At 40.3% G+C, this 22991-nt stretch overlaps 1 protein-coding gene across 3 annotated transcripts in view; it reads right to left on the minus strand.

Moving 5' to 3' along the window:
* The window catches only part of Pdlim3 (PDZ and LIM domain 3), a 32562-nt gene extending 12938 nt beyond the window's left edge, over positions 1-19624 (minus strand). For all 3 annotated transcript variants that reach the window (XM_076553383.1, XM_006970877.4, XM_006970878.4), the window contains exons 1-3: positions 19427-19624; positions 7456-7607; positions 6186-6270 (exon numbers count right to left, since the gene is read on the minus strand). In XM_076553383.1, coding sequence (XP_076409498.1) covers positions 6186-6270; positions 7456-7607; positions 19427-19519 — 330 coding nt within the window. In that variant the 5' untranslated portion in view covers positions 19520-19624. The remainder of the gene's footprint in view (positions 1-6185; positions 6271-7455; positions 7608-19426) is intronic.
* Positions 19625-22991: the final 3367 nt, after the last annotated feature.

Here is a 22991-nt window from a genome sequence, read left to right on the forward strand (position 1 = left end):
AGTCACATAACACATAAAACTGTGTGCAAACATTTACATAGTTGTACAGTCCCAGGGTGATGAGCTGATTTTTAATTTGGATTGGCTGTGTTTTGTCATTACCATTTTGATTAACCATTATCATGGCTTGAAAAAGTGTGCTGGAAATAATTGTAAGTAATGACAGTACTCATGGCTTGAGCCTTTGTAACTCTTTTTGATAAGAAGAAGACAGAGGCTAATCGCCCAATTTAGCTTTGATGGATTATAAATCTTCCATGCTAATTATAGAGTAAGTCAGTCAGGATAACAAGCCATTCAAGCTTTGTTGATTTTTTTTTCCCCCCGGAACGGAAGTATGAAATGTCTTAAAAATCTTGGTGAATAGTGTGGCATTTACAATAATTTACTATGATGGCTTGATTGGGGAAGAAAGTATCTGCCTTCAGTTGTCATTTTGTAAGCCTTCAGATAATGAATAAGCATGGATGGTGATTGTCTTACAAAGGGACCAGCTCATCTGAAGGCATTTGTGCATTCAGAATCCCCAGTAGGGCTTCCAAATGACAGTACATCGCTAGCCAGCTCCAAGGTTTTCCTTTGTGACTTTCAGTTTTGGTTTCTCTTTGTCTCTCTGTCTTTCTCTGTCTCTCTTTCTCACATTAGAAATGTATGATTGGTTAACAGACAAATCCTCTTACGTTCCTCTCACATCATAAAAGGAGGTCTTTCTAACCCAGGCTTAAGCATTCTTGTTTAGGCTTTGCAAAGCGTTAGTTTATGGGCTTCTAGAGTTGTTCCCCAAAGCACAATGAAGTGTATACACCAAAGTTAAACAAGAGATTTAACAATGGCACAGAGAGGCAGCATTCTGTCCAAGTCTTACATCATTGTTGATGGTCAAACAGAATCAAAAGACAAAGCCAATTAGGTGCCTGCTAGTCCACTTTAATTATTTTCTTTTTTTCCTTTTCTCGGAAAAGCACATGCAACACAAAATTTTTATATAGCAGTTTGTCTATTCCTGCGTTTGTGTTTATTCCACCCAGAGAAAGCCATCAAATAATTCTTACCTTAACAAAAAGTAGTCGTTCAAATTAATTCTCAATTTTAAAATAAGGTTTTTAGATATTAGGGGCTTATGTTGAAGGAGTGAAATGTTAAAACAGTTGGGGTGAAAGATGTGCATCTGATGGAATGCCACCAATACCAGAAAAATGGGGTTCTTGGCAGTAGCCCCCCAAGTCCTAGAAATGACTCAGACAAGGACAACACTCAAAGTCAGTTCACCCAACATCTTACTTGATGACGTTGCTCATAGATAAAGGGTCAAGGCCATTACCGTCTTCATCGGAAGCAGGGGGTCTGACTCATACACTTTCTTTCTCTCATTTACCTACCATTTTTCTAAATCTTTCATATGAAAACTGCAGGGAAGCAAGAAACCCATGATGCAAAACGAGCAAATATTTGATCAAGTCAAAGTGAGGCAATGGATCTATATCTTCGCGCCTGGGATTGATGAAGCTATCCACTCATGCCCACCCTTCAAATGGAAAACAAAGCCACACTTGAAACGGTCATTTTCCTCTAGTGATGGGCTTCACGTGTTTACTCCCCGTTAGAGGAACTCCAGGGGAAATGTGTACGAGAGCTCCCTTTGTTTAGCTCCTTCCAGTTACCAAAACATTGGAGATTGAAGTTAGTTTTCGGAAAACAAGCTGGCTGCACATGTAAGTACCTCTTTAATAGGAAGACACAGTACTTTACAAAGACATGGGCATAATGTTCTTCCTGCTTAGATAAGAGCCTTTGTTGGTTTGTTTCTAAAAAGTATCTATTTTTGCTATGATAGGTACATCATATCTTTGAGTTGTCGGGCTGATATTAAGCAGGAATGAAAGTAACAATTTGCTTTGAGAAAGGAAGCTTTGAAGAAGGACTAACAACATGCCCATCTAGAGCGATGCCTTGTTTAGAAAAATGTCAAGAGTCCTCTCACAGACAGCCAGACTCAAGGATTCATTCAGTTGCTGGAAACAGACCTGAACAAGTTCTAAGGTCCTTTAGAAGCATAAGACTCAAACCTGAATCTATAAAAACAAAACTTCTCTATTTAGTGATAGCATGGAAAGATGAAAAAAAATCTAGCCATTAAAATTTTATATCAACTGTTATAATTGTGTAAGAAAAAGTCCCCCAAGTCTAAACTTAGAGGGAAAAAAAACCTATGTATATATGTATTTATCAACATGCTATTATTTGGCTGTGGTCTTAGATACTGGTACACAGTGTTTCACTTTCAGTGAGTAGATAGTATGTTTAAAATCAGAAAGAATATTTTGTCCCATACCAAAGGTCACAATACTTACTATAACAATTTGACTTGGGTTGAGAAACAAGAACTCAATTTCTATTGTTGGTTGGCATTTTGCCATTCACCTGGGGTAGCATCGTAGTAGGCTGATGCCCTTTGTCTCCCCAACTGACGCATCTCTGCTTTCCAGAAAAGTGCTCTATTTACCCAGTTCTCAGTAAGGGGGAAAAGTAAATCTTTCCCTAAGGCAGTGTATTACTTAAACGTTAGTGTTTTTCTCTAAATGCAAAAGTCGCAAATCTGTCCGAAGAAAAGCTCTCTCTGTGCTGTAACCAGGACTGTCAGATGGCCGAGCTCCACTGAAATTCAGCTGCTTTGCGCACCAAATGCCTGTGCCATGTGAACTAGTCATGTTGGCTGAAAAGCGGCACAAGGGGAAACCCTTTGATGATTAGGAGAGCTGAACTTGTTCTTATCTCTGAGCCCCTCAAAGGCTGGCTTCTTGGAGAGGGAGCCAGTAAGGAGTAGGCATGACTCAAATGAATGGAATTTTAAGAGGCGCCATCTGAGTGCCTGCTACAGTTGTTAACCTAATCCTCACCTTTTTCACTTAAAAAAAGAAAGAAAGAAACTCATTTCCTTTTCTTTATTTGAAGATTTTAAAATAAACAAATAAATAAAAAAGTGTAATCTAACCCTTAAGTTCAGGATATCCAAGCTAATAAAATGACTAACAAGAGGCCGGAATATTTAAAATTAGAATGATGCCTTAGAAGCTAATTCTTGGGAAAATAATAGTTATATTTTTATGCATACAGATTTGCAAGAGAGATCTCTTTTCTCACTCCAGATCAGGAATTACCATCGACTTTAAATTTTTTTTTTTTGAGGGCACCAGATCTCACTACAGATGATTGTGAGCCACCATGTAGTTGCTGGGAATTGAACTCAGGACTTTTGGAAGAGCAAGCAGTGCTCTTAACCTCTGAGCCATCTCTCCAGCCCCTCCAACTCTAAATTCTTAAGAGATGGTAGCAAAGCTCAGACTCCCATCATGACTTAAGTACATCTTGCTTTAGTAAATCCTTACTAGGGTAGGAATGGCCATTGTGATGAAGTATCACCCGGGGTTTGGCCCACTGATTAAACCTGTTTAGTTCCCCCAGCCCTTACATCTCATATTGGTGAGTTAGAGCTTTAAAAACAAGGATACATCTGGAACAGGGAAGTCATTTGCAAAAGGGTGCATGCAATATGATGACTGATGTGTGCTATGAGTGGACAAAGAAATGGGAATTTCACCCAATGCACTCTAGAGACTCCAAGTCTGGACAGTCAACAGATGTGTGCACAAGGGCCACACAGGTCTCCGTTTTCACTTCTGTTGCCTCTAAATGACAAACTGGTACGTGTGGGAAGTAAGTCAGTGTGTGCATTACTGCAAAGGACTATGTATACATGACAGAGATGTGTCTAGAATGCTGTGTTTCATCTAACCTCTCCTTATATCAAATGAAGTGCTCATTGGAGGTACTGCCAGTCACCAACGTAAAGGACCCTCCCATGCCAGGGTGAGCCACCAATGGCTTTTAGAAGTTTTTGCTATGTTAACAGGTTGGATGTCTCTAAACTAAAACCCAGAAATCCAAACTGTTCTGAAAAGAGAGAGATTTTGAGCAATGGTATGTTGTAAGTGGAAAATTCCATGCCTGGTCTCAAGCAATGGGTCCTAACTAAACAGGAGGCCTCATTCCCCACCCCCCCCCCCCAGCCTATGTATCAAGGTGTGAAAAAAAAATAAGGCAAAAATAAATTTTGTGTTTAGGTTTGAGTCTCTTCGCTAAAGTATCTCACTGTGTATATGCAAACACTGTAAATTTACCTGAAGCTTCTGGTCCTAAGCAGTTTCAAGGTGGGATTGTCCATCTATATTACCTCTCCCTTCTTTTTCAGCATTTGCTCACTTACTTTGAAGAATGAAAGTTTTTTTTTTTTTTTTTTTTCCTGACCTAAATATGCCACTCACCTTCCAAGATCACACAGAACTTAACAGCTGGAGGCAGTAGGCATTCTGAGAACTGGTCCCCAGGACCCATCCTGGTCATTGCTAGGAAATACAGTTTGTCCTCCATCCCTTTACCTCATTAGTCTGCAATGTACTGGGTGCTTGCTGCTGGCTACGCCTGGGGAAGTCTCATGGCTTCCTCATGAGAACAGACACATGGCTCCTGTCTTGAGAATGTTCTGGATCTTGCTTACTTTCCTCGAGGCCCCTTCTCTCTCCTTTGGCTCATAATTTTTAGGCACAGACTCTTGACTTCCCTTTTAGTCAAAAGCTAGGTCAAGGATCTTATAAACCCTTCCCTTTAAAGAATACATACTGTGTTTCCTTTTCTGTGTGTGGGCTGGGAGGGGGCCGTATTTTAACTAACATAAAGCTTTGAAGGAGCACGATTTATAAGGACCTTTGCAATAGTCATGAGAAGGGGACTCTTCCTTGTCATACAGTGACAGCGAAGACAGGAAGCCCTTCTGTAAACAGGTGCATACTGTCAAGAAACCCGGGGAGGCTTCTGCCACAGCTTGGGGGTTGACGGGAGAAAACACTTAAGCATAAGAACTCGTACCTGTTTGACTAGCTTCAGGCCTTTGCCTATATTGTCTTATTGAAATCTTTGGGGAGTCTATGAGACACTCGTACTTATGTTGTGCTAGGTCTATTTTATAAAGAGAAAATGGAGGCTTACTGGGGCAGGGAGAAAACATGGAGCCGGTGAACCTGCCAAGGAGAAGAGTGCTGAGGCGTGAATTACAAATGTATTCTCAGACAGTCTTCGTTAGGTCTGTAGAAAACCACACGCTGGAAGTATCTACCATCTTAATGAAAGTGCTTGTTTCAAAGGTGATATTAAACACGTATCTTTGTATCTCTAAGCCTTGGCAGCTTCTAAGGAGAGGTTGAAAAACCCTGTTCTTAATTAGAGTTTTCCAGTGTATTATAATTGAGGTTTGATTCGATTTTAGTTTTTTGTTTTTTTTTTTGGGGTGGGGGTGGTGGTGGTTTCTGAAAGTGAACACAGCCAGATAAACCTCAGATGATTAGATTCATGTGGCTCATGAGACAGGCTTGCCTCAAGGGAAAAATCTTTTATCTTTTTATAAGTTAGCCACACACATAGAGTATCTCTGTGATAACAAAATTCAATTCGTTTTCCGTAAGGTAAATTTAATTATAGATCGTCAGAACTGAGAATTAAAGAAGGGTGTCCAAATAAGACCCGTGCAAAGACCTTACAGGATTGAAGATTACAATAACTATTAATTATTAGATTAGAGCCACCCATTTTGAATGGCCCAGCCTGGGCTTTATTTTGCTTTATTTAAACAATGTAAAGTTCTCAGATTATACCACGGCCATTTATTCAGCAGAAGTCTTATCACAAGAAATGAAAAGAAAGGAAAAAAGAAAAGAAAAAGAAAAGTGAACTCCATACAGACTTGGTCAAATTGTTCTGAATGAGAAAGTGGGTTTTCTCCCATTTTGTGTGTGTCGTGGTTTCAATCTGTAAACCCTGGCTGGCCTGGAACTTCCTGTCTATTCTAGACTGGCATCAACCTTGCCTCAATCCCACCTGTCTCCCAAGTTCTGGGATTACAGACATATGCTAACATGCCCAGCAGAGAATATACTTGACATTTAAAGAGATACCTTCCTAGGTACTCTCTGTTTTTCCCTGGATGTAGGAAAACATGAATCATGTAAGTTAACCTAAGAGAGTGGAGCCCAGTCGTGGCTTCCCAGGTGACTTGTTCTGATTCTTAGGTTTCTCACTTCCCCCACCCTTGAACAGAAGATGTGATGTGATAGCGTTCCCTCTGAACTTCCTACCTGTGGTTCAGCTTCTAAATTTATTTTGAAAGGATGTGCTTTTCCGTCTTCAGACACCTGTGGAGACCATAAGCGGGTTTCCGCCCTGCAAATAAAACCAAGTTTGTAAACTCTAAATCCAAATGGCACTCCTTTTTAAATATACATTATTTCCCATTCTGTTTGTGAAAAATACTAGCAACCTTCAGTGATTTAAGCCAGAAGAATTTAGTTTTTGCTTATTCTGTATATTCCCATTTTGTTAGTCTTATATATTTTTAGTGTCTTTTTGAGGATGCGAGAACAGATTAAGTGCATGGTGTGGATTCTGGAGAAAGTATGTCTCCAAGTGTGTGTAAGAACAACAGAAGAGGGACACTTAGAGACACACCACAGACACCAAGAGGCAAGCTCGGTGGCTCTCTCTTCTCTTGTATCCTCCTAAGGCTGCCACAGGAGCCAGGGAGAGACTGGCATCCAAGAGCTGTGGTTGGTCCAGCTCTCAGGTGTCAGTGGCTCAGAAGCATAGGCACAGATAGAAGAGAATCTATTTTACTCCATGAAGGTTATAGATGGATAATGGATTGAGTCTTCTGTATTAGTGGATGATTGTGGGTATAGCAGCAATGTGATCATTACATGAAAAGGACACTATAACCATTTTCAGCTTTATATCAAGGCTCTCATGACAAGAAGTTGGGTTTAAATTTCAACTTTGGGAAATAGGCTAGAAATACCTGCATATTTACTAGACATACATATATTTCCCACACCTCGTGGTGGTCTCTTAGGATGAATACGTACAAAACAGCCTACAGTATAAGGGAAATTAACAATCAAATTTAACATGGCCACATTGGGGCAAATCCAGAGGGTCTTTAAAGAGCATCTTTCAACCCTATTCTATCCCACAGTACTGTGGTCCAGCTGTTCATTCTGCTTTGTGTTTTCATGGCTGTAATTATTTTCACAGTGAAGTCACTGGGCTACTATATGAAGGAGTCATTCCTCTGCACCATTTTAATTTTGATATTTCAGAGAATTTTGTTCTTGAAAATTGGTTCATTCACACATGATAGATTGACCAATTTCAATGAATACAAGAATAAAGTGGCTGTTACATTAAAAAACAACAACAACAACAACAACAAAAAAAACCAAACAAACAAAAACTCCACCAAAATTCTAGGTCTGTGACATTTCTCATGATGTAGCTGAGATCATTTAGAGCCCTGGTTTGGGTTTTCCTGAAAACACAGATCAAGTTTTGACCCCATTAGCCAAGGCACACCTGTCAATCTTGAGACACAGTTGATATGATGCTGCTTTAATCCTGTCCTGTGCATCAGCATGGGTCATGGACTCCGTACCGAAGCCATCAATAGCCAGGATGACATCTCCAGGACACAGGTTGGCAGCTGCCGCCTTGCTTCCCGGGGTGATCTGGAAGATAAATCAAGACACCATTTAAAATCCAATATCCAGCAATATCTTGAGTTTTTCTTTTCTTTTCTTTCTGAGACAGAGTTTCTCTGTGTAGTTTTGGTGCCTGTCCTGGATCTCTGCAGACCAGGCTTCCCTCAAACTCACAGAGATCTGTCTGGCTCTGCCTCCCGAGTGCTGGGATTAAAGGCGTGCACCACTGCCACCTAGCTCAGTATCTTGAGTTTTATATTTAATATTTCAACGCTATCTTGAAAAACTTAAACCTAATTTTAAAAGAACTTTCAGTCGATCAATTGTGTTAATGCTATTTTATTATGTTAAATAATAACAAAATAATAATTTTGTTTCATACTAGCCATGTTTTAAGAACCATTCTGTCTCTTGTTATCTTTTAAATATTTTCTATAACTACATTTGTGAATATTTTCTTTGTCGAAAACCAGTACTTTTTTTTTTGTCCGCCAGAACTTTCTATTTGGAGATAGAGTTTTCTATGTATTGATGACTTTGGTATACTTGAATTGAAACTACTTTAGTAACTTGATATGTTTTCATTTTTAACATTATTGTGAGGGGAACAGCACGGATTGGCTATTTATATTCCCCAAATTCATATGATGAATTTCTTATAAATTCGTGACTTTTGGAGGAGAAGCCCTTGGGAGGGTCAGCAGTCTAGAACATCATGACTGAGACTAGCACCTTACAAACACACCTCTGAAATAGCTTTGTTGTTTTTCTGTCTTTTCTGTAGGGACACAAGAAGTTGGTTATTTGAAATCTGGAAGAGGGCCCTTGCAAGGATCCAACCATGTTAGTACCTTAACTTCAGATTTCTAGCTCTTAGAATTACCATTCTAAGACATGATTTCAGTTGTTGAAACTCCACCCAGATATAATAGCTTAAACTAAGACAGAACATCTACGTGTAGACATCTGAGGACAGAGTCACTCTTGAGCTGACAAGAAGAAGCCTGAAAATATAAACACTTATAACATTATAGAGGACTGAAGTCACTATGAAGAAAACCAGAAATTCAAGGAAAGATGGATACCTCCAAGGAAGGAAAAGCCCATGCCTGTCTGCGAGCTCGCCTGTGATGGAGCATGGAGGAAGAGGTGGCCATAAGAAGGCAGTGAGGTAAAACATTGCTAACAGTTTGGTGTGAGTTAGCATGAATGTAAAGAATCACTGACACAAAGGAAGTCTGTATTCAGTCATGGTAGCTGCTCCATGAATGAAGAACAGGTGGAGTAAATAGAAAACACCTAACAAGATAAGCTTCAATTAAACCAGGTCAATAACTACATTAAATATAAATGGTCTAGACATATTACTTAAAAAAATCAGAGATTTTTCAAAATAGATGAAAAGCAAGATTCATTTTTTTTCTTTCTACCAGAAATGTGTATAAATAAAAAAAATGAAATGTGTATGATTTATTTAGAAGTAGAAAATGAAAGCAGTGCTTCAAGATATAGGAACATATATGTTACTATGTTTTTAATGGTTAGAAATAGAAAATGTTTCCGGAATATTAGTATGCTGAATATCCAGTTAAAAATTGAAGGATGTTTTGATTATTATTTATACTCTCATTTTTCTGGGTAAAATTTATTCTCATTTTTTTTCCATCTTGTACTCACATGGATATCTCCCTAGCTAACTGTCCAGTCATCTGATACCATTCCTGCTCTCCTTTATCCAGGATTCAATGACTGTTTTGATTTCCTTTCAGTTCGCAAGCAGAGCAGTGCTGTGCCACCTCAAGGTTATACATGCATAGTTATTGCTGTCCAAAATACTCCTCACTTGTTGGCTGCTTTTTATCCTTTAGGTTTAAGTGCAAATGATGCATTTTAGAAAATCCCCCAAAGTTCTGAAGAACATTTTCTCTAGTTTCCCAACCTCACTTTTCATTTTTATTTCTTGTTTATTTCCTTCATGAAGATTTCCTTTAGTTTTGTATTTGTTTAGTTGCTTGTGTGTTACTGTCTTCTTTACTAGACTACAAGCTCATCTAATGGAGGGCCCCTGACATGATGATTTAGCTGGTGATTTTTCAACTTCGCCATGGTTCAAAAGGTGTATAACTCAGGATGAACCATACTTTGGTTTCTGTAGTGTGATCTTTTCCTTAGCCAGTGATTTGCAGTATAACACTTGCTCATGATGTTGGGAGGTAAGAGCAGAGCCCCAGGTCTAGTCATCAGAGAGTGAAAGAGAGGGAGAGGGAGAGGGAGAGGGAGAGGGAGAGGGAGAGGGAGAGGGAGAGGGAGAGGGAGAGGGAGAGGGAGAGGGAGAGGGAGAGGGAGGAAGGAGACGATTATGAAGTTCAGGTTAGGCTGGTAAACAACAAATATTCTATAAGTGTACCATGCTTCTAAGCTGTGGCGTTGGGTGTGTTAAATCTATCAAGATGCATTCTGCATTTTCAACTTACAGTACTTTCAACTCTTGATGGTGTTATCAGGATGTAGCCGCATCATAGGTCAGGGAGTATCTGCATTTCTAATGTTTCATGGTCTGTTTCCAGGTGTTTAGACTTAATACATGAAAAACTGAAGAATGAGTGAAAAGGTCATTTAAATCAGGGCTTATGAAGAAAAAGATAGTACCCCCAAATTTTGTATATGTGTGTGTGTTTTGTATGTATGTGGTCTGTCTGTCTGTCTTGATCTCTGTGCACACACTCGAGTGCTCTGAGTACAGAGGAGGGCATCGGGTGCCATGCTTTATCCTTTCATTCCTTAGTTGCTTTGAGACAGGATCTCTTGCTGAACCTGCTAGGCTGGCTGGGTAGAAGGCCCCGTGGCTCTCTCGTCTCCACCACTCCACAGTGATTGGGTTCCAGGTCCAGCTATGCCTGAATTTTTCTTGGGTGCTGGAGATCCGAACTCAGATCCTCACTCTTGTGCACCAGGAGCTCTACCTACTGAGCCGTCACCCCAGCCCAGGTTATTTTATTATCGTGAACTTACCATTGTTATGATTGGAAACTGGCCATTGTAAATCAGAATCACCCACGAGTCTTATTTTAAACTTCAAATTGCTCTAGGAATAAACTCTACTGTCCCCAATATGTTCCTCTAGGATTCATAGTCAACTTGCTATTTTCTATTTGCTTGTTCTAGCCCATTCTGAACCTCTAGAGAGATTCAAGTTCATTTAAATAAATAAAATTGGAAAAACAGTAAGTTCTCATGTGTCCTAGTTCTCCAGTACTATCACCAGATTGTTTATTGTTCTTGGTTAATTTCTGAGTCATGAAGATTTTCTAGTGGGAACAGTTGATACAGCTTGGTGAAGACAACTTGGCTCAGTACATCCTAGCCCTTGGAGGCTGTTTCATAGTTACCTTTCATTTAGAAGTTCTCCCAGACTGTTAGGACAAAGTTTCTATCTTCAGTGGACCTCGTACACATAAAAATAATCCTAGTCATTTAATATTCTTTCAATATAGGGTGTCAATGGCAGTACTTTCTATTTTTAAGCTTTTAAGGTCAGAATGCTTCATATGGGTTAAAACATTAAATAAGGTTTAATGTGCTTGTTTGTAAACCTCATCTTAGGCTTAATAATACAGTTGAACAGACTCAAGTATAGAACACTCAATCCCGATCTGGAAGTGGTTAACTTTTCTTTTTTCTTTTTTTCTGTTTTAGCTTTGGTTATGATAAATGGAAAATAGAGCTATGTGTCTATGCATGTGTCTATATGTATCTGTGCTTGTAAGTTGTGCTGTTGGGTGGGTTAAATAAATACATTTAAGCAGACATCAGAACTTAAATATTGAACGAGTAATAAATATTGACTTTGTAAATCAAACAGACAGCAGATATTAAAGTTGAATATTTTAGATAGTAGAAGACACTAAAGTTTATTAACAGTAAATACTAAAGTTAAGAATTTCATCTTATCTTTGTACAAAATGCTAATCTAAAATTGTTTTCATTGTTTCAACAATGCTTTACCATAGGCTGAGCAGAGAGGACTGTTTGGTTTTTACAAGAAAGAGATCTGTCTAAGTAACCCAGGGCTTCCTGCTGAGCTAAGAGCAGCTACAGGACCATGTATGTCACCAGGCACTCCAGAAGCTGGCTTGGTTAGCTTTAATTGTCATCATGACACAGAGTAGTCATCTGAAAGGACAGCCCCAATTGAGAAATTGCTTAGTCTAAATTGACCGGTGGGCATGTCTGTAGGGGATTGTCTTGACTGTTGATCGATGGAGGAAGGCCTGGTTATTATCAGCAGTACCATCCCTAGGCAGGTGGTCCTGAACCGAACAGGAAAACTGGCAAAGCACAAGCTGCCCAGCCAGCAAGCAGCTTCCTCCACAGTTCCCGCTGTATGTGTTGGCTGCGAAATGAGTTCACAGTGCTGTGTGAAACAGGATGAAAGGCCCTCTTGCTTCCTGCAATGATAGATTGTGATCAGGAATCATTAAGCTGACACCCCTTTTACACGATGTTGCTTTTGGTCAGACTGTTTTATCACAGCAAGAGGAGTGAAAGAAGAATGGGGTCATCTAGTGACGGCAAGAACCCACGTCTGACTTTGTTTGTTTGTTCTCAGCATGGCAACTACTGTTTTTAGTCCTCCACAGATGGATGGATTGGGCAGAAAATGGTTGTAGAGGGAGAAGGAGGGATTCAATGCCTCTATTGTTTGTAGTTTTCTGGTTCAGTAAGGCTGATGAATAGGATAGCTAATGACTACAATGACTGTTAACTTGACTTTGTAAGTAAAACTATTTACTGAGGTATAAGAATCCAAGATCCAGTCAGGCAGTGGTGGTGCACGCCTTTAATCCCAGCACTCAGGAGGCAGAGCCAGGTGGATCTCTGTGAGTTCAAGGCCAGCCTGGGCTACAGAGTGAGTTCCAGGAAATGTGCAAAGCTACACAGAGAAACCCTGTCTCAAAAAACCAACTCTCCCCCAAAAACCAACAACAAACAAACAAACAAACAAACAAACAAAATCTGAGGTCCATGATGAATTTATATTATTGCTCTATTTTAATTTCTGTCATCTTATTATTATATTGTATCTTTATAGCGTGCTCACAGCTTTTTGTTACAATGCTTTCTCCAGCTGGGAGAACAGAGAGGTGAAATGAAGCATAGGATTTTAGTTTTCTGTTATTTTTCTGTTTTTTTCTTCCTCCAAGAAAGGGTTTCTCTGTGTAGCCCTACCTAGCTGTCCTAGAACTCACCCTGAAGACCAGGCTGGCCTCAAACTTGAGAGATTCACCTGCCTCTGCCTCCCTAGTGCTGGGCGTAAAGGTGTGTGCTATGACTGTTTGGCTGAAGAATAGGGTTTTAAAATGAATTATTTTGTATTTGTGCTTATTAAGTTCTTAACTATTAAAGTTACCAGAGAGATAATTGGCCATAGCCCTGTGGTTAATCACTCAGCATCACGATTTTAAACTTTCCTATTAAAAGAATCACCTGGGGTCATTGTTGGCCAAAAAGACTCTATTCTATACCAGATGTTTGGAATCAAAACTCAGAATCTCTAGGAAAGGACCCTCGAGCTGTGTTATTTACAAATACCTTAGATGATTTTGGCTCTTCATGGTAACCTATTCCGTTGTCCTCCATTCCCTACTAAATAAACTTTGGAATCCTTGCCAGGCACATAAATCCAACCAGGACTTGGGTACTATGGAAGTTTCTAGAGTGACATCTCACATCATTTACAGCAGAATCTCCTCATGACCCTGAGCATAGGTATTTTGAAAGTGATTTGCGTGATTTGAATGTGCAGTCTGGGATGAAGACCATTATTTTTCTTTCTTTCTTTTTTTTTTTTTTTTTTTCACTTGGTAGTCCAGGCTGGCCTCGAACTCACAGAGATCCTCCTGGCTCTGCCTCCCGAGTGCTGGGATTAAAGGCGTGGGCCACCACCGCCCGGCCAGAAGACCATTATTTTACTGTCACAATAGTATTATGGATAATAATACTATTATCATTAATAGGATATCATCTTGCTTAATTCTTAAGACAATATTGTAAAACAGTTACTGTTATTTTAATATGAGAAAACTGATGCTTGGAAGTTGTAAGATACTCATGTGGGGTTATTTATTCAGTGAAAAATCTGAAATTCTTCCTGCGGCTGTTTCTCTTGATAACACAGGCTCTTCTACTAATATGTGCAACCTCCCTGTGGGTGACCTTCCCACTACTGTGCCTCTTAAGCCATACTTTTCTTGGGGAATTTTGGACCACTTTGTCATGGTAGCTTATGTACGTGTCTCTTCTTCCGCTGATACGTAAGCCTCTCACAGGGGAGACATGCATCTATATAATATTATAGATCCTTCTAAATTATAATTGTTCTCCCTTGGTGCCTTTCAAGTAATAGGATATTTTACAATCAATATTATGAACATATGAACCAGTGAGTGCTTCTCTGTAGACACAAGTCTTTGTTAGCACAAAATTACACAGGTTTTATTCACATCAGTGTTTCTATTACCCTGCTTTTTTCCTGGGAAAAGATTATGTCCAACTACAACCATCCCATTTTCAAATTTCAAATAAAGTTTAGATTGAAGCAACACACACACACACACACACACACACACACACACACACACACACACACACAGAGAGAGAGAGAGAGAGAGAGAGAGAGAGACAGAGAGACAGAGATACAGAGAGACAGAGAGACACAGAGAGAGAGAAACTGTAAGTATTAATGGTATGTTGACACACTCTGTGTTGGTACTCAGGTCCATGCAGCATTCACAGCCACACTGATCCTGGAGCCCTCTGAAGAGAAGGAAGAGGGGATAAAAAGGGAGGAAATGACACACCGGCCTCAGATACACCCATTTCATATGTGTGAGCAACTGGAGTTTGTGCTACATTCCATATTGGAATTTTTAAAATATCAACAATTTGTGACTTGTCTGTGAGAGTAAATCCACTTCCTGTTTGGTCAAGAAACTTCCAGAAGAACCTTTAGGATCTTCTTTCAAGAAAAACCAAAGAAGTTGACATAGACATGTGAAATAATCATTCTCTATGTCATTGTGTGACAGGTTATCCGGCAGAATAACCTATAGAGGGGCAGAGGGCTGCCTAGGTGAGGGGTGGATGGGTGGGGAGTGGGGAGTTGTAACCTCGAAGGCTTGGCCCTCATGACTGCCTCTATGAGCTAGGCCCCACTTCCTAAAAGCTCCTGTAACATTCCACCATGAGCTAAAGACTGAGTATTCAAAATGCAATACAGTGCGAGGCATTTCAGCTTTGAACCATAACACTCTCTTAAACTGAATGTCCCAAACCTACATTTTATTTTACACAAAATTCAGTGCATGTGTTGTCTAGAAAACCTTGGGTCTGGTGGTTTAGTTTCCCACCTTTTGATCTATGCATGTGTTTCTTCAAAGTACACTAAAAGTTATTGCACTGATTAGTGGGTCTGTGAATAATTATGGCACAGAAACTCTTGGTCTTAACCTTGTGAACTGCAGTTTCAGTTGATGGGGGGAGTAACTTGTTACCTTGAAGCAGGAGAGCATGGAAGATAGTTAGCAGCCTGGGACCCCAATTTTGGTTATGTACGCCCCCACTAGTAATAATGTACTTGGCAGCCTAATTCCTTTGCTTGCATATACTGTGCCTCTCTCCCACTCTGGTGTACTTATCGACCTTAGAATACTCTAGAACCTCCCTCCCACCCTATGCCAGGCTACAGGCACTCCCATCTCTAAGAATGTAATGAGTTTTCTCACCCCAGTAGCAACCAACTTTGGACAGTTTCTATTCAAGTGTATTCCCATCACATATATGTATGAACAGAAGGGCTAATCCATCTTGATTTGGCTTTGGGTATATGCACAACAAGGCAAAACTGTGTTTCCTAGTAAACTTTTAGGAGGATTTCCTACTTACCATCTTATATCTATGTAGAATTGGCTACCATACAATTAAAACCAGCTGCATTATGGGAAGGGACATGCATAGTAGGAAAGATGAATATATGCTTAACCTATCAATCAACATAGAGAACCACCCAAACTATATGCCCCTTGGTAACCAATTCCTTCTTCTAAATCCCATAAAATAGGCCCAGAACAACAATGGGTGTGGGTGTCCCCATCTCTAATCTATACTCAGAATAAAGTTATCTTGCTACTTTTGCAAGTCCTTGTGAAACCCTATTTTTAATTCTTTGGATCAGAGACCAAGAACCTGGCAGTCCTGGCCCAGACTGTATCCACCAGGAGCCCTCCCCCAAGCTCTGGTTGGAGGTCTATTGTCTCCTAGGGAGCACTTCTATCTGGAAGCTCCTTGATGTAGGCTGAGGTTACATCTCAATCAACTGCAATTTCTTTATGCAGTTGAAAACACCTTAAATTAGCAAAAATTTGATGTATCAATCCTACTGAACATCCTAATGTAGAGAGTGCAATACATTACAGAGGCTCCCTGTTGCTCTCCTGGTCACGTGGCTGACTCTAGCTGTGGCCTTTTGCCACTATCCAGCACCAAGACAGAGTAGCACACTGCCAGTTGCTAGCCCAGGCAGAGGCCAAAACTCTAAGTATGGTCTGAACTGAAGGTGTGGCACTTTCATACCATTATAAAGTGGTGGTGTCATGATTTGGGGACCCTCCATAGTCTGCAATTATACATCACAGGGCAGGAAGGGTACATATAACCTAGCTTGGAGGAGGACAAAAACTGACCTAAATGGTTTGAGAAAATACCTCTCGTGTATGGAAGGACCTTCTGTGACAGTGAGTATGGCTTTTGGCATTTCAGTCTTTTGTGCCCTTAAGAATGTAACCAAACAGACAAACAGTTACCTTTATTGTAAAGTGAATATTTTGAGAGCACAATCTACCTATTTGTGGTAATAAAGTTATGTAAAGGGTGAGCAAGTAAGTCATTCATATTATGGCTATATATATTTTGTAGCATATATGATGTACCAGACAGTGCTATGTATTGAAGTTTCCAGTGTAAAAGGTTCCTGCCCTCAAGGAGCAAGTAATGGAGTGGGGTATGCTTAAGTATCTGTGGTATAGACATGATATTAAGAGAAGAAAAGAGGAAAGCTATGATCATGCAATAAATGCAACAACCATGTCTTGAGGAGAGCGTGGGGAGAACTTTTGAATAGGTTTTCATAGGCAGACAGGACCATGAGGAGGGGGTAGAGAAAAGAATTCTGGGAGAAAGTGATGGGTACTAGAAGCTCAGCCATGCTAGGGAGGTCACAAGCAGCTAGAGCTCCTCTCGCTGTCCATGTATGGAGTGAGAGGAGGAAAAGGAGAGGGAAGGAAGTCCCAACAGATAGTAAAAGGCTGAAGAACATGCCTTCTGTTCTCTACAAGCTAGTGATGTCACCGAAGATTTGAGGGAAGGATGAAAGGCCCCTTGTACTTTTCAAAGATTGCATGGTAAGAATATGCAGGGTGAATTGGAGAAGGCAGGCAGGCTTCTAGGCAGGAAGTTATGGTACCTTGAACAAAGACAGCAGCCCAAAGAACAGAAAGTGGATCTTGAAATAGAAGAGATGGTGTCACTGGCATATTGGATGTCACGGGGACAGTGAAGGACATTTTTTTTTTCATGTGTAGGCTTAAGAGTGCAGGCACTAGAGCTGGGTGGACCTGGTCCTCCACTTGTGATCATTGGTGAGCTGAAGACTGACTGCCTCTAATCTGTGAAAGGGGATCCTTTTCTTTCTGCTCTTACAGGGATGTTCTGAGCTTGGAGTGAGTTAGCCAAAGTAACAGTCTTAGAAGAATGTGTGCTAAGCAAAAAAATATACATACACAATGTCAGGCGATACTTTCTAGAATAATATTAAAATTTACAAAGTAGAATGTACATAGTACATCCACTACATAGTAACAGCAACTATTTTTGACTAATTCCTCCTAGGGTTTTATCCAAATGATTTCTCATGTCTCTGTAATTTCAGTGGACGTATTCTTAGTAAGTTTCAATGAAGGCATAAAAGCCCAAGTGAGTGGGCTTGCATTTATTCAACAAGAATTCCTGATGTACATGACTTTAGAGACAATTGGGGTTAGATAATTCAGTGTTTTCTGGTCCCTAGAAGTTAAAATAATTGAAAAGGCATGCTTTAAATAAATAATGTCTGGTCTATTATTGAATCAAGTGTCTACAGTTGTGGCACAGATTAGATACGAGTTAGAAATCCAAGACAGAATGGCTCTTCAAATAAAATTGTCATTACATCAAGTGCATTCACTAATAGCTTTCATAGTCCAAATGCAGACTTAAGATTACTTTAAGATAATATTGCTTTTAGTGTCAACAATCCCAAATTTCAAACATATGATTCATTAGACAGATATGTTACAGATTATTAGTAGGGTAATTCTTTTGTAAGTTTCTTCAAGGTTTTTATGACATAACTCAGTCTTTAGGATTTAATTTAAATATGATTTATTCTTTGTTATGATTCAAGAGCTGTTATTTAATATGAGCAAGTGAAACTGTATAAACTAAGCATATTTCTTAGTAGAAACAGTGGACATTGTTTTCTTTGGTAAATCTATAAAAGGAAGTGCTTGGCCCAGATCACGGAAGCATTTGCTGCTTAATTTACTTAAGGGCATTTCTGGGGGGTATGTTTTCATGTCTCATATAAAAACACATGTCAGACGTGTTTATATGTTTTTGAAAAATGTAAAACAAATCTTGAAATGCCCCATTGTATGCATCCCTATGATACATGCTTTGAGATTTTAAAAGAAGCAGAAGGCTTCCCAAATGATATTGACATACATGTGTTGCCTTATTCAAAATCTGTGAATGATCAGATTATAAAGCCTACACTTGTAAAATATAGTATGAGCAGTAAGAAAAGTATAACATTTAGAAAATAAAATTATAATATTTGGAAGTTTATGCCTTTATGTTTAAAATGGCTTGCATGTGGTAACTGAAATGATTGCTTTCAAAAAATTGAGAAACTATCAACTAGACCAAATAAAAAATTACAATTATTCTAGAAATTTGTTGACAGAAAAGGAACCCTGGGTTTCATTTTTACACCCCTCTTCTTGTTGGTTTCTGCTTTAAATAACATGGAATAAGGCAGTTTGCTTTTGCTACTGAAGTCTTATTTTCAAAGCTACTAGCCTGAGTAGTTGTTCTCTATCAGGTAAACTATTGTACAGGTTTTCTTTGTAGTTTGAATTATAGGTAATGTTTCCTCAGCCAAGTTCCCAGCTTTGGAAAATATTTATTCAAAAAGCCTGGAAACGGAGGAATACACATTAGTAATATTTTCCCTGTCTGGGCTGATATGAGTGGTTCCAACTTGACCAGTCCACGCTATGCCCTGCAAACAGCACCCTGCTCAAGCTCTCAGAAAATGGCCCAGATGCAAGTTTAGCTCGACCAGATATCTGTGAATTTTCAGCACCTCTTTCTCTCTCTCCCTGCATCTCTTCACTATGAAAGGAAGTGGGGTGGGGAGAGCCCAAGGCACCCCCAGCACCCTCCTCTGAGCTCAGAAACTCTCACTGTCAGTTGACCTCTCCTGGAAATGAGGCTGGGGGACCAAGAAAAAGGGATGCAGGGTGTGTGAGCTGACTTGATTAAATCTCAAAACTGCTTTGCATCTTTTCAGCTTGTTGCTGAAGTCCAACTGGGAGCCAGAAGCTCAGCGCCCCTCATCAGCCCTGTGCATTATCCTTGCCTCCCTCCCCGGGTTTCTTGGCTATTCTTCTCTAGCTCCAAGGCTACTTGCCGTGCCTCGGGACGCCAGGTGACGCCAGGTAGCAAAAATCAGAACGGAAAACACCTACCCTGGTGATGACCAAAGGCTGGTTGAAGTCTATGCCCCCGGAGAGTCTGAAGCCCCAGGGCGCAGGGCCCGGGAGGACCACGTTCTGGGGCATGATGTCTTCCCGCGAGTGAGTCCAACTGATGGGTGCACAGTGCGTGTCCCGGAACCGGACAACGCACTTAGCTCCCTAGGCTGCGATTTAGCTGGGAATGCTGTCCGGGAGTTTTATCCCTGCTGCCCAGTGACGTCACTGGCCTCCCCTCCTCCCCGCCCCCTCCCACCAAGGAGAGCTCCAACTTTGGAAGTGAGAGACAACGCATGGCTGGAGGAGCTCCTTGCCGCCGGGTGCAGTCGCCCAGACCTCTCCCCGCCCAAAGAGGCTTCAGGTTTCAGCTTCCACCATTCCCTTAAGTAACACCTGTCCTGCTTTTCGTCTACTTGCTCAGCAGTGCGCTTTACTGGGACGTTAAAAGCAATCAAACCACAGCCTCCGTGCTTTCAATTAAAATAAAACACAAACACATCCAGGCACTTAGGAATTTAGCAGTTTTGAGTGCGCTAATATTTTCTTACTTTCTAACTTTGGGTCAAGTTAAAAGTCTTCATTTCTTCATCTGTAAAACAGGAGTAATTATTGTACTTGTAGGAGTCTTGTGAGAATCCGGTGACAATAAAATGAAATGTTTCTGCGTAGTGCCCCGCACAGCATAAAAAATAAATGTCAACTGTTTCTGCAATTAAAGTATCAGTGCCTAATCAGGCATGTCTGATCTTGTGACATAGACATGATTTGTTATCTGTGATGTTTATGCTTGGAATTACCCCCTCTCATGCCGTTACCCCTCCCTCCAAAGCTCATGATGTGTTAGGTACATTTTCTATTTGAGTTTGGGCCACATTCCCAGCTATCCCAGGGGCAGGTGGCAGCTTTAGAAAGCTCAGGGTCTGCAGGTTGGCCGGGACTCTTTGACACACAGGGGCAAGTGTGAGAATTGTAGGCATTGAAGCTCTCTGTCCAGGTGCTGCGGTAAAATGAGCATGTCTACGGGAATGGGAATAAAGCGACCTGGAGGACCCTCAGACTGAGGAAACGTCAGTGGGGCAGAAAGGGGGTGACTGTTCGTGGATGCCTCTGTGGTCCAGGTGTGGTAATGACTGCTTTACCTGTGCCTTGTTTATCCTCACCAGTCCAGCAAATTGCTACGGTTAGTATCATTTCTTAAGCTAGGGAGTAACGTCTCTGAACGGGACTAGCTCACAGATGATCACATAGCTAACGAATGGTAGAAGTGAAATAAACCGTCTAGATCGCTCAACTCCAGTGCCCGCCTGGCATAGCAATGGAGGTCTTCAAGGGAGTCTGGAGCATCCTGCTCTAGTTGTAGTATGGACTCAGGCACATCTGGTGCTGTGGGTCAGAAAGTTCTGATTCCCAAGAAGAGAGGCAAGGATGTGGAAAGAGAAGGATGAGATGCTTAACATCCCAAGGAAGGTCTTGGAGCATTCTGTTTGGATGCACTTGGAGAAAGGAGATTCAGGAATCTGTAAATAGAGTGGATCAGTCTGGAAAAGTGTGGGTCCCAGAGCCAAGAATGGCATCACTTTGCCCAGTATTGTGGATTGTGCAGGTCTCAGGGGGTAGGGGATTTTTCTAGTTTTAGGTGTTTTCCAGCACCCCACCTATGCTGAATTATCAGTAAAATAAACAACATATTCTGTTGATTTTTGTCTACTTTGAATGGGTGTATGATTGCAGAACATATTTCCTCTGTCAGTCACTGGCTAGGTTTTTGTACATCCACTCACACACACACACACACACACACACACACACACACACACACACACACACTCATGCTTGTACAAGTGTGCACACACATGCTTGTTGCAAAAAAAGAGAGACAAGTTACTTGATGTGTAATTATCCTCACTAACTGTTTACACCTATCTTGTGAACTGGCTTATAGGATGGATTGGTTACACTTTACCTTTTTGTCTTTGTACCAAATATTTGGTGCCATTAAATCAGAACTTCTTAAACTTTGTCACTAATTACTCATTTTTTGTCCAGGAAATTTTATATTAATGTGAATATACATATACATATATATACATACATTCATACATATACACACATACATATAACATACATGTAAATATACCTATGTACATACAACATACATACATATATATATAATGTATATGTAAAATAGATATACAAACCAAACATTTATTGATAATAAATCATAAAGAAATCTACTTGAAAATAATTCTTCAGTATGCATATATTCTTAAGGAAAAAAGCAAGTTTACATGCTAATGAGATGGATGTACCTGTTTATTTTTATATAAACATTGAAATCCTGCATGAATAATTTGGTACCGTTGGACATAGACTATCTTTATGTTTTTCAGAGTTGAACACTATTTTGCTTTTATAATTGTGAATGCTTAGAACATCAGTTCCCATGAATATGTAGGATTGAATGACACAAATATGTTTAGGGTCACATCAGCAAGTTTCGAACATCCTGTGCTAATTTCAAGCCAAAAATCATTTAATAATTTTTGAATCGTTTGAATCTGTGACTTAGACTAGAGTTTTTTTTTTTTTTTAAATACATGTAGTTTACTTTTATTTTATGTTCATTGGTGTTTTTCCTGCATGTATGTCTGTATGAGGGTGTCAGAAGCCTTGGAACTGGAGTTACAGACAGATGTGAGATGCCATGTGGATGCTGGGAATCGAACCTGAGTCCTCTAGAAGAACAGTCGGTGCTTTTAACCACTGAGCCATCTCTCCAGCCCTGTTAAACCACAGTTTTAAAAATCAAATATCCTACGACCTAGTCATGCAGTCTCTCATTCATTTTCATTTTCCTTTTTATCTTTTGTAAAGGACAGAACAGTGTTTCATAGCAATGGACTAAGAATGATAATAGGAAAACATTAAAAGCCTTTGTTTTCTGTGACTAAACCATTATACTTCTCTAAAAGCAGGACGTGTTTGTAGAATAAAAACACTGCAGTTCATAAAAACACAATACACTCAAGCTGAACAGAGGTGTTCCAGGAAGCCTTTATTAGTGCCGCATGGCATGGTGGCATGTGCAGTATAACGCGCACATGTGTGTGCAGACCCAAGACTAGAATGCAGTCAGGAGATGCAACATGGGCCAGCCCTTCCAGAAACACTTCGGATTCATGACGTGTTTGATTTTGCGACATCAAAATTAATTCAGAACTTTGTTTTTGCTTTTTTTTGGTGATCTGTACATTTTATTTCATGAAACCCACATGAGATCATAACACACAGTTGAATAAGCTGTGATTTGAGATGAGAGAACGCTTGACGGAAGCATTTGCTGTGCAGTCACGAGGACTGGAGTGTGGATCCTAGCATCCACTTAAGCTGGGCATTGGCTAATGCCTGCTGCAACCCGAGCTCCAAGGCAGGCAGAGACAAGAGGATGGCCTGCTCGAGCTTCTTGGCTCTGGGCCTATCAAGTAGACGTTTTCACAAGGCTCAGGGAGAGACCCTGCCTCAAAGGAACAGGCAGAGAATGAATGAGGAGGACCCACAA

Source organism: Peromyscus maniculatus, chromosome 17 (genome assembly GCF_049852395.1).
Source record: "Peromyscus maniculatus bairdii isolate BWxNUB_F1_BW_parent chromosome 17, HU_Pman_BW_mat_3.1, whole genome shotgun sequence".
NCBI lineage: Eukaryota > Metazoa > Chordata > Mammalia > Rodentia > Cricetidae > Peromyscus > Peromyscus maniculatus.